The sequence below is a fragment of the Puma concolor genome, chromosome A1, assembly GCF_028749965.1.
Source record: "Puma concolor isolate L17-30 chromosome A1, mPumCon1.1.hap2, whole genome shotgun sequence".
Taxonomy (NCBI): Eukaryota; Metazoa; Chordata; class Mammalia; order Carnivora; family Felidae; genus Puma; species Puma concolor.
The window spans coordinates 155,563,924-155,575,768 of record NC_141667.1 but is presented as its reverse complement, the minus strand read 5'-3'; the positions used below and the strand labels follow the sequence as shown (position 1 = coordinate 155,575,768).

The window sequence follows — 11,845 nt, the reverse complement described above, 5'->3', positions numbered from 1 at the left end:
AAACATAGGTCCATTGTGTTCTTTAGATTTCATGAGACAGACTATCTTCTTAATTTTTTCCCACATGTTTTAAGTGAGGGGCAGGCAACCATACCAGCTCTTAATTTTCGGGGACAGCACCTCAGAATACACCTACAGTTCTCTCCTAAATTATCCATGTTCTCTCTTGACCTTATTAAATATTCCATGAATGTGAGCTGTTAGATCCACTTAATCATATTTAGGTCACATCTCTTGAAATAACTTAATGACAATAGGTTCAGCATTGATTTAGAACAGTTCATTTATTATTTGTTTATTAACTGATTAATTAATAAATTATTTTTTCTCAAAAATTTTATTTTAACATTTCCTTACTTACATATTATATATTTTATTATAATAACAACACCAAATGGCCTGCTGGTGCATGAAGAAAATCCATGGCAGCTCCTCCTGTCTGGTTACTTAAGCTACTTAGTCTGCAGCCTAATTTAAAACCATTCTGTCTGAGCCCCATAGGTCTTCTTCTACTTTCTCACCCAGACCCAGTCTTTCTGCATTTTGCATGTTGTCTTGATTTTAATAATTTACAGCTATGCATGTGGGAAATTCCATATTCTATATATCCCTTTCTCAGTGAGAGCTTTCCTGATGAGTAGACTGAAGTGAACCCACTCACTATTGTTCTGTATCTGGATACCTTTAGCCTTTCCCACACAACATTTTGAATACAGTTACACATAATCAATCTAAGGTGTTTTAGATTACGGATACCTACATAACGTATATACAGTACCTAATAAGCATTTGTTAAGTAGATGAATAAATGATACAATTATACTAAATTAAGTTGGAGATTGTGTACATTTAAACTTCAAAAAAGAATGGAGGTAAAAAAGTAAAGGAATGAGTAGTTGGAAGACATATTCACTTGAAGATTTTTTTTTTTTTTTTGTAGTGAATATTACATAGTGTGGGTTTAGAACTCCCTTGTCAAAGCCATCATACTCCCCTAGGTTTGGGCAAAGTCAATAAGGTATGGGCTCCAGCCAATTTCCTGATGATGTGGAGCAGAGTCCATGTCTTCTTCCATCTCAAAACATGAATGAAAGAGAGACCATACCCATGAGGGTCAACTGGGAATTAACTTTCCTTCATCACTTGCACAAGTAGATGCTTCTTTTGGGTTTTGTATTTAGTTCTGTGGCCTTGAATAGTCATCAAGTAAGTTCTACATCATGTAGTTTAACTCAAACAATTCTTGTCCATTAACAAAAGATATATTAGGAACTGAAATGATAAAAAAGTTATAAATTATGGCATCAAAATGATTTTTAGATTTTAGATTTATTTGAAGGGAGAAGTCCATCATTCTAAAATAAAACATTTTTGTTTTATTTAAATATTTATATATTTATTTTTATTTATTTATAAATAAAAATTTCCCTGCTGAAACTAGGGATTTTTATGAAGTTTGTAAATATTGTAATATACATATATAATTATATAATATATATATACATATATATATATATATTAGAATATTTACAAACTTCATAAAAATCCCTAGTTTCAGCAGATTCAAAATAGGGCAATTTTTGCTCAGTCACATAGAACGTCTTCTTCCTATGGCTTTTCTAATATGACCTAAGGGCAGGATGGTGAGAGGGTGTTCATTTTGACCATTGTAGAGGGGGCCAGGATAAAAGTATGGCCTCAGAGAACCTGTGAAGCAGTTTCTATAGGTGTAGATGTGAGAAAGATTGGTCACATTATAAAACGACACTCTTCCAGCCTCATAGTCCAGGAAGATACCAATAGTCTCAGGAGATTCCTCGAGGTGGAGTGTTTTCTGTGGGTTTAAAAGAGCTTGATAGTCATTGTTTCTATTCAAGCCTATTGTCCAGAACCCAGTCTCAGAGGACACCATGATTTCTCCCCGTCTGCAGACAGAATCCTTACAAATGCCTAAAGTCCATTTTATTTTATTTTTCACACTCACTTCCCAGTAGTGTTTACCTTTGGAAAAAATTTGCTGACCTAATACACAGACCAGGTTATCAAACCGCTGTCTTCTTTTGGGTAGTTCCTGAAAGGTATCACCTCCTTTCACACTTTTGTTGTCATCAGTAATTTGGAGATATGGGTTAGCTGTGTCTGGATCCAGGGTAACATTTTCTATAGAAGAACATGTTGTCAGTCTTGGCTATGATCAATTATATTCAACAGTAATTAATGCAATATACAAGAGTCCTTCCTTTATCTAGGAACTTTTTCTGCTTACTGGTACATGAAGCACATTTATAAATATTCAATTTTCAAAACAAAATATGAAATGAAGAAATATTTTCATTTTGTAATTGAGACAACAAATACTTGGAGAAGTTTGTCCAACAATGATTACTAATATCCATCAATGTTTGGCTTCAAGTCCAGACTTACCTGATTCAATTTGTGAATTAACTGAAGACAATTATAAATATTTACATTGATTCTCAATGTTTTGACAGTTTAAAATTGTTATAAATCATCAAATGAAATTTATCTAGAGTTACTCAATTAATTTTCCTAAAACTGCTTTCATATAGGTGCAAAATTCAGATACATGGATACAAAAATAATTTTTGAAGTGTTGTATGCTAAGTATATAAACACACAAAGCAAAGCTAAACTTGATTCAGATATTTACCTAATTACACAGGATTCTGTGAATGTACACTGTATGTATTTCTCCTATTAATTAAGTGATCATAGTTATAAGCAAAACTAAATTCTACTTGTATTAGTGTAACCACAAAGAAAATTCCATTAGTATTAATGCAATATTAAAAATAAATAAAGACTCTTAGTCTTAGCACTGTAAATATAAGATTGTAGGCACTTAAAGCCATTGCAGCTTAGTTGCTCATGGGTATTTTTCCAAAGCAATAGCTGATATCTAGACTATACTTTATTCAATTGGTAAAAGTGCCTCTCAAGTTGTCTCATGAAAGTAAATATTATGTAAATTAGTCATATAAACGAGAAATCTCCTAATAATATTCATTATATATATATATATATATATATATATATATATATATATATATATATCTCAGTATATTAATACCTGGCATTTTTTCCTCACAGTGTATTTGTGGGAATCAAATGAAAATACTTTGAAATCATTAATACAAAGTTAGAAAATATAACACAAATTGTTGTTGTTCCTAATATTAAACAGAGGTCATAAATTTGACAATTTGTTAGATGTCAAAAACTTCTGGTTTTTTCAATTTGACACATTAAATGAAGGGCCACAAATTTTGATTCCTTGGAAATTAGTGGCATTGTGTCAGTAGCCTCCATCCTAACATAGTAAGAAGGCAGCCTGCCCTTACCCCATTCCCTGTCAGCTACACCCTAGAGACATTCCCCAATGAATTTCTGGTTCTGAAAAGCATGTTAGATGATATCATTTTGGGCTCTAATGTTCTGCTTCCATCCATCACTGAACCTCAGAAGCAGGACCATTTGTGATATATAAGGAGCTATAGCTATAACATACTCAATAATAAGCATAACAAAGTGGAAATTTTGGAGAAAAAAAAGGGATGTGTGTGTGTGTGTGCGTGCGCATATGTTTGGTGTGAGTTTGTGAGACCCCTTGTCTGGTGGCCCAGTGTACTGGCTAAAAATAAGAACCAATATCCAAATACTTCAATCTTTAGTTACCTGCATAGCGTCGAGCATATTTCAACCCTAAAATTAAAAAAAAAAAGAAAATAAAAGAAAAAGAGTATAGTTTTGTAACCAAGGTTTACCAATGAATAAAACAAGAAAAGGATGAGTGGTCAAAAGGCAAGTGCATGAGTCAGGGCTACAGATGGTCATTTTCATTACTCACCTTCTTCTCCCAAGAATTTTATCCTTTCTGAAAGAATGAGATAGAGTAAGAGTTTGTTTTGAAATATATTTACATGTCTATCCTCACAGAGAAATATTACTTACCAAGTTCTTCATGAAGCTTTCCTGAAATGCAAAACAGTGACAAGTCTTGTGAGAATTTGGTCAGGACTCATTAACTAGACTCTCTTTCTAATTTTTTTAATGTTTATTTATTTTTGAGAGAGAGAGAGACAGAGCATGAGTGGGGAAGGAGAATAGAGAGAGGGGGAGACACAGAATCAGAAGTAGGCTTCAGGCTCTGAGCTCTGAGCTGTCAGCACAGGGCCCAATGTGGAGCTAGGACTCATGAACCATGAGATCATGACCTGAGCCAAAGTTGGATGCTTAGCGGACTAAGCCACCCAGGTGCCCCAACTAGACTCTCTTTCTAATCTTTGCACATGTAAATTGCTTGGGAAGAAGAAAGAGAAAGAGAGAAAGAGAGAAAGAGAGAGATTGAATTCAAGTTATATATTTGGAAAATAGGTATTTAGAGTCTTTGGCTGCCTTTGCTTTATCGTAATTCAAAGGATCATAATGCAAAATTTTGACAAGAAATAGCCTCTCCCAGGTGTTTGTATTAAGCCTATGGACAGACTGCCCTCATCAAAAGAACAAAAAAAAAGTATAAATTTAAGAAACTAGCATTGAAAGTGCCAGTGAGTTTGGATACAATTTTTTTCTCCGCACCTTAAGAATTAAAAACTAAATGCAGTTAGTTCAGCTATAATGTTTGTTTTGAAAATGTAACATATTAAGAAAGAATTTCAGTATACTATGAATTTTTTCATTTTTTATGTGTGATTTTTATGGGATAGAAAACTGTACCCAGTTTAATCCACAGGTGCAGTAACATATAAAATATATAAACACACACACACATACACACACACAGAAAAATACTCCCATACACACATATGCACAGATGTCAGAAGGACAATGAGATACAACCACCCACAAATGGTATTACAACTCTCTGTCCTGACACATCAGAGTAACTACAAGATTCCAGCTTCACCAATGGTACAGGGCTCCATGCCCTTCCTTTCTTTGGCTTTTAACCCTATTTATTTTCTGTTCATTTACTCTCTTTCTACTTTCTTTCACCACTATTTATGTTATTATCTTCCTTTGCATGAGTTGTTGGGCATGCTGGTGGAGGTAGGGGCAATCAATATATGCTGCCACATGTCTTTTTCATGGTAAAGTGCCATAAGGTTATAGTATTTAGGTATTTCCTGGCAATTTAAAAAGTAGAAAATTCTGTAACCTGTTTGCTAGGTTTTATTTTTTAAAAATATGTCAACAACAAGATTTTTGGCTACCGTGCCTGTAATGTCATGTTTATGGATGGAATTTATTTCTACAAAATTCATATGCTTTTAAACCCAGTGTAATAATATTAGAAAGTTGGGGTTTTGGAAAGTAATTAGGTCTTTACAGTGGAGCCCTCATGAATAGGATTAGTGCCCTCATAAGAAGAGCCATGAACACTTGTTCTTGCTCCCATCTTCTGCCTTGTGAGAGAACAGTGAGAACATGGCCATCTGCAAACAAGGAAGTGGACTCTCAGACACCAGATTTGCCGGTGCCCTGTACTTGGATTTACCAGCTTCCAGAACTGTGAGAAAAATCAACAAAATGAAAAGGCAGCAATCAGAAAGTGAGACAATATTTGCAAATCATGAGGAAAGAGTTAATGTCGAAACCATATAAAAACATATACGACTCAATAGCAAAAAGCAAACAATCTGGTTTTAAAAAATGGACAAAGGGAATGAGTAGACATTTCCCCACAGAAGACATACAAATAGCCAAAAGAACAACAGGTACATAAAAATATGGTCAACATCACTATGTATATTATTATTATTATTATTGTCACTGTTCGTTATTTATCGACGGAAAAGAAGTAAATGCCAGTTGTAACCACATGAATGAAAGTGAATTGCAATGGCATTATGCTAAATTAAGTAAGTCAGAAAGAGAAAGAAAAATACTGTGCGATATCACTTATATATGAAATTAAAAAAAAACCTGAAGTCATAGAAACAGAGAATAGAATAATGATTACCAGAGGCTGGAGGTAGAGGGAATTTAAGAGATTTTGCCCAAGGGTATAAACTTAAAACTGGAAATGAATAAATTTTTGAGATCTGTTGTACAGCATAATAATTATTGTCAAATACACAGTGTTAGAAAAATCAAAGTTGTTAAGAAGATAGATCTTGATTTTTCTTACTCAGTAAATAAATCATAATTATGCAACATTATGGAGTTGTTAGTTAATGCCTTGGTGATAATTATATTGCAATATGTAAATGTATGGAATCAACACGTTGTATACCTTAAACTTACACAATGTAATTTGTCAATTATATGTCAATAAAAAAAATAAAAAAATAAGCACAATTTAATTTAATTTAATTTAATTATTTTATTTTATTTTATTTTGGTTTCAAAGAGCTGTTTCAAAGTTGCTAAGAGACTAGATTTTAAATATCCTCACCACAAAAAATAAATGATAATTATGTGATGTGATATTGATGTGAACATTACCAGGTTATAGTGTGGTCAATATATTCCAAAAAGAAATGTATCACGTTAAAAAAAAAAACAAAAAACAAAACAGAATTCTTAGAGATATGAGCTTTGCCGGATATAATGTTTAATATGTGTTCAATATGTACCTGAAATTGATATGTGACTTAAGAATATTTAGCATCCAGTTATCAATAGAGTTTTTTTTTTCCTTTGCAAAAGTTTTGCATTTACTAGGAAAAAAAAAGTTTTTTTAAATTTTTTTTTAATTTTACTTATTTATTTTTAAAGAGAGAGAGAGAAAGCATGTGCAAGCAGCAGAGGGGCAGAGAGGAAGGGTGAGAGAAAATCCCAAGCAGTCTCCACACTAATGGTACAGAGCCTGACATAGGGCTCAGTGCGGGGCTCAAATGCACGAACTGTGAGATCATGAACTGAACTGAAATCAAGAGTCAGATGCTCAACTGACTGAGCCACCCAATAACCCCCAAAGTAATTTATTTTAAAGTCTACTATCAATATGTGGGTACATCATGCATTCAGAATCAAAATGGTGATTTTATTTTATAATCCAGACAATAAAACATTCTTCTAAGAAAATTATAACAATAATTATTTATCATTTCACTATAATATAATCATGATTTATCATTTAATCTTTTTGTCTGTTTTTGTGCTACATATGTAAGCACAAAAATATAGGCACTACCACAGAAATCACAGTCATTAAGGAAGAAATTGATATTCAAAGATAGGGCATAGAGTTGTAAGTAATATAAAAATTTATGAAACACAAATTGTCATGCAGTTAGAAATTGTACTTATGTGAATAGATAATAAAATTTTAAACTAGAGTCTCATGGTGGCCAGCTAGAGTTGGTTCAAAATATGAACAGAGCTTTTTCCAAATATAACCAAATTATATCTCTCCCAAGTGTGATCTGTGTGATATCAAGAAAGTACCATAAATTAGGTTGATACTGTTATTTACAATGTGATGGATAAATGAGCTAACGTGAAAAAAAAATCTGCATTCAGCATCTGGTATTTAACTTATCTGACATGTCCACAAGTAGCATTTATTACTTTTTATTCATGATATTCCTAATTTAACTGCAAAAATTTTCTACTTATCCAGCACATTTTTACTGAGACTCTTTTTTAGACAAAGCACTATTTTCATTGTGATGAATAAGACCCAGTTTCTTCACCCACAGAGGCATTAACAAGCTGCCTGACAATTGAAGCACCATTCCAAAATCAAGGTGCTTTAACAGAAGAAGGGCCATCTGAGGTATTTGTGCTCATTTTCACAAGGGTTATATTCTTTGTGTTTAATTATAAACATAATTTGTTACAAAAATGATATGTGTCAATTTATTTTTAAAAAGTCAAGGAAAGGGGGCGCCTGGGTGGCGCAGTCGGTTAAGCGTCCGACTTCAGCCAGGTCACGATCTCGCGGTCCGTGAGTTCGAGCCCCGCGTCGGGCTCTGGGCTGATGGCTCAGAGCCTGGAGCCTGCTTCCCATTCTGTGTCTCCCTCTCTCTCTGCCCCTCCCCCGTTCATGCTCTGTCTCTCTCTGTCCCAAAAATAAATAAATGTTGAAAAAAAAAAATTAAAAAAAAAAAAAAAAGTCAAGGAAAGAAAAAGGGACCCATTAGGTGTCTATTACCCATCTATAATCCCTTTAAAATATCTTGCCATATTCTCATTATCTAAATATGCAGAATAGTTTTACCCCACAATAGTGAAAGGAATAATCTAATGCATGTTTTTCATAATGTGCTCTATTCTTTTAGAGATTAATTGTAACATTTTAATGAAAATAAACACTATTCTATAGCATAATTAACTGATTTATTTTTAATTTTTTTAATTTTTTTTTTGAGAGACAGAGCATGAGCAGGGGAGGGGCAGAGAGGGAGACGCAGAGTCTGAAACAGGCTCCAGGCTCTGAGATGTCAGCACAGAGCCTAACGGGGGTCTGGAACTCACGGACTGTGAGATTATGACCTGAGCTGAAGTCAGATGCTTAACCGACTGAGCCACCCAGGCACCCCTTAACTGACTTATTTTTAAATAAAACTTAATAAACTTTATTTTTTAAGCGTTGAATTACTGATTTTCCCTTATTCTCATAAAATTAAAAACAAAATTATTGTTCATTTATAAATCCCATCCTTCAGGTGATCTGACAGAAAGGGAATAAAAGACAAATGATATACAGAAAAATGACTGTGTCAAAAAATGTATAAAATAAAAATGCAGTTTGTGACTATAAAGAGCAAAGACAAAACAATAAATCAAAAACAGAGAATGAAGATTAAGCCTTTTTTTTTTTTTTTTTTTTTGCCAAGTGTCACTGAGGGATTGGTTCTAATTATCAGAAGTTTAGGCAATTGAAGAGATTACTAATGTTAAGAGAGTTGATGAATTAAGTATTGAATTTTATTACCAACTTAGTGAATAAAATCACTGGATCCAGCTGTCCAGGCCACTAAGAGGGGCGTTTTGTTTGTATTTCCTTCTCCATTTCCTCCCACTCCACCCTCCACATTGAATTATTCATTATGGTCATTTGACTCTAGCTCCATCTTAGGCTTCCTGCTCTCCCAAGCCCTTCCACCAACCTCCACCCTTCATCAGCCTTCTGAGTCTTGCTCATTGACTGTGGAAGCTCCTTTACAGGTCTTCCAATGCCCACTCCTGCACACGTCAATGGATTCTCTAATGCAGTCTTTTTAAAACTCGGATCTTATAATTTTTATGTTGAATACCTACTTACTCAGAATTCCTCGGTTCCTTTCACCACTCATAAGATAAATATTAAATTCTAAAATTAAGAGGTTGGTTATTATCTGCCTTCTACCTACCTCCTCAGTCATAGTTTCTGCTAGTTCATTGATGTATTACTTTATTAATACATTTACTTTATTCTTCTTTTAATTTTAGGTACATGACAGAAAGAAATATGTGCTCCATATTTGCCTATATTACTATTGTAAAGCACATTTTTTAAATGTAAAGAGCATTAATAAATAAATGTAGGTTGTTGGTGGTGAAGATGATGATGAGGAGGACAATGATGACAAATATTTTTTTTTTCCTCTCAGGATATGTCCCACATGACTAACCTACCTTTGTTAAACTATAGATAAATGCTTTCATTCTTCCATGAATCACGTTTAATTTTTTTTTTTTTTGATAAGAGAAAAGATACTTGTTGGTATTTTTTATGAAATGAATTCAAGTTTTTCTTTACTCCAAAGAAGTATTAATTCAATTCTGGGAAAATGAGTTGAGAAAAATTATTAGAACTGTAACAAATATATGTATAGTGGTTTCAGAATTGGATTAATTTGTAGTTAATTCTGATTTCAGTCAGGATGGGCTTATGTTATACAGACCCATTCAGAGTACTTTTACATTTGATCAACAGCTTTCCTTAAGTGAGAATGTTTGTTGCACAGAAAATCTAAATCTTAATAGGATTCCAAAATTAAACACAGCAGGGACATAGGCTTCCAGGTCATGGGAATTAGAGTCAAAATTAAACCATAGACTTTACATAGGATTTCTCTTTTCCATTAAACTACCGATTTTACACAGACTGTACACAAACATGTACAGACTTTTAAGACCTGTTTATTTAGTTCAGTGTATATCTCAGAGTAGATTGTCCCAGCTTTTCTTTTTCTTTTCTTTTTTTTTTTTTTTTTTTTTTTTTTTACCACTAACCATATAATCTGTTCTCTACCTTCAAGGAAATAACATTTTTGAATTGAAAATCTTGTCACTGTACCCCTTTTTAGAATTTATATGATTTCCTTATTTTCTTGGATAATATTCAAAATTCTGTTTCTTAGAGAGGATTCAAAATTCTTAGAATGGTAAGGATGTTGCATTTACCAGCCTTTGCCTACGTATAGCCTTGTCTAGGTTTTCGGAACCAGAGGCACCTGGCTAATATTGTCTCTTCTAATAGAACCACAGGCTCACCTCCCCTCAGAGTTTAGTGCATGTTGTGCTTTCTGCTTTACACGTGGTAGTTCTCTCTTTGACCTACCTGTCCTTTTCAATATCTCCAGCCTCTTCTGCATTGACCTTCTTTAGCAAATCTAGAACCTCATGTCTAAGCCCAGTCCAACTGTTGTACTATCCATGGCATCATTAACCCTCCTCCATAACAAATATTAGAATATTTGTTTTTTATTTATTATTTAAATGTGGAATTTGTATCATTCTTATAGCAACTTCCATAAAGAAAGATAGTCCTTTTGTCTCACTGTTTCTTAAGCACTGACTGTAAAATATTCAGTTAATTACTATATATACAAAAGACAAATGACCTCACTGAATGGCACTGAACTTAAGACCTGAGTTCCAGCGCTAATGGCACACATGGATTCATCTTGTTCTTCTGTATTTATGCCTAAAACTTTGTCTTATGAATAGTTATGTTCACTTTTTAAAGTAGCAGGAAGATACTTTACTTGTTTCAAAAACTTTTAGGTCACACATGGGGTGCCTGGAATTTGTTCTTTAATAATAATGAAAGAACATCAATATTGGAATATTGATATGGGATATTCAAACACTGCTTCAGTCAAATATAAATATCACTTACCGTTCTTTTTTTCTATGTTCCCTATATAAAGAAATAAAGAAAGAAAATGTATGTTAGAACGTGTCCTCTTATCCCTATTCATGGAATATCTGTCCTATTACTTGGTCTCAATTTGAAAACAGAGACCCTGAGAACAAAGACTTAATGATCCAGTGTATATGTGTGACACAGAGAGAGATAGTTATTTCCTGAATAATAATAATAATAATAATAATAATAATAAACACAAACTAAATACATACTATTTGACTTGTAAATGTGTTTATGTAGATATAAAATAGGATATTAAAAGTGATCTCTTTTGGATGATGTCTCAAATTTGAGAATATAAGTGCCAAGGACCTACAAATTCTACCCATTCTTTCCAGGATAAGAGGGAAGTCTGAAAGTGGCCTTCAGACCCTCATTTTATCACACTTCATTTACAATACCTGGCAGCTTATAAGAAGGAAATGAAGTGGGGGGTGCTTCTGAGAAAGGAGGATTTACTGAAATGGAGGGTTTGGTTTACCTTACTTTGCATTAAAGACGTGGTATATTTGGCATACTCAGCTCTAGCAATATATCCTTTATTTGAGCAACCATAAAAACTTAAGGTGTCTGTCTTGGATTTTTAGAAATAAGGAGGTACTTTCCCTCTTCACACCTTAAAATGTTCCAAACTACAGGCTGTTTAGATGTACAGTCTTGGAAACATACCATGTTTATCTTACATTAATATAAACTTACTGCAGATTTGTCTTCCAGAATGAACGCCACATGGCTGCA

General features: G+C 33.4%; 1 protein-coding gene across 1 annotated transcript in view; it reads right to left on the bottom strand.

Moving 5' to 3' along the window:
• Window positions 1–1,588: 1,588 nt before the first annotated feature.
• Window positions 1,589–11,845, bottom strand: part of LOC112856859 (butyrophilin subfamily 1 member A1-like) — a 75,603-nt gene continuing 65,346 nt past the window's right edge. Inside the window, exons 7-9 of the mRNA XM_025920160.1 lie at window positions 3,973–3,993; window positions 3,697–3,723; window positions 1,589–2,160 (exon numbers count right to left, since the gene is read on the bottom strand). Coding sequence (XP_025775945.1) covers window positions 1,589–2,160; window positions 3,697–3,723; window positions 3,973–3,993 — 620 coding nt within the window. The remainder of the gene's footprint in view (window positions 2,161–3,696; window positions 3,724–3,972; window positions 3,994–11,845) is intronic.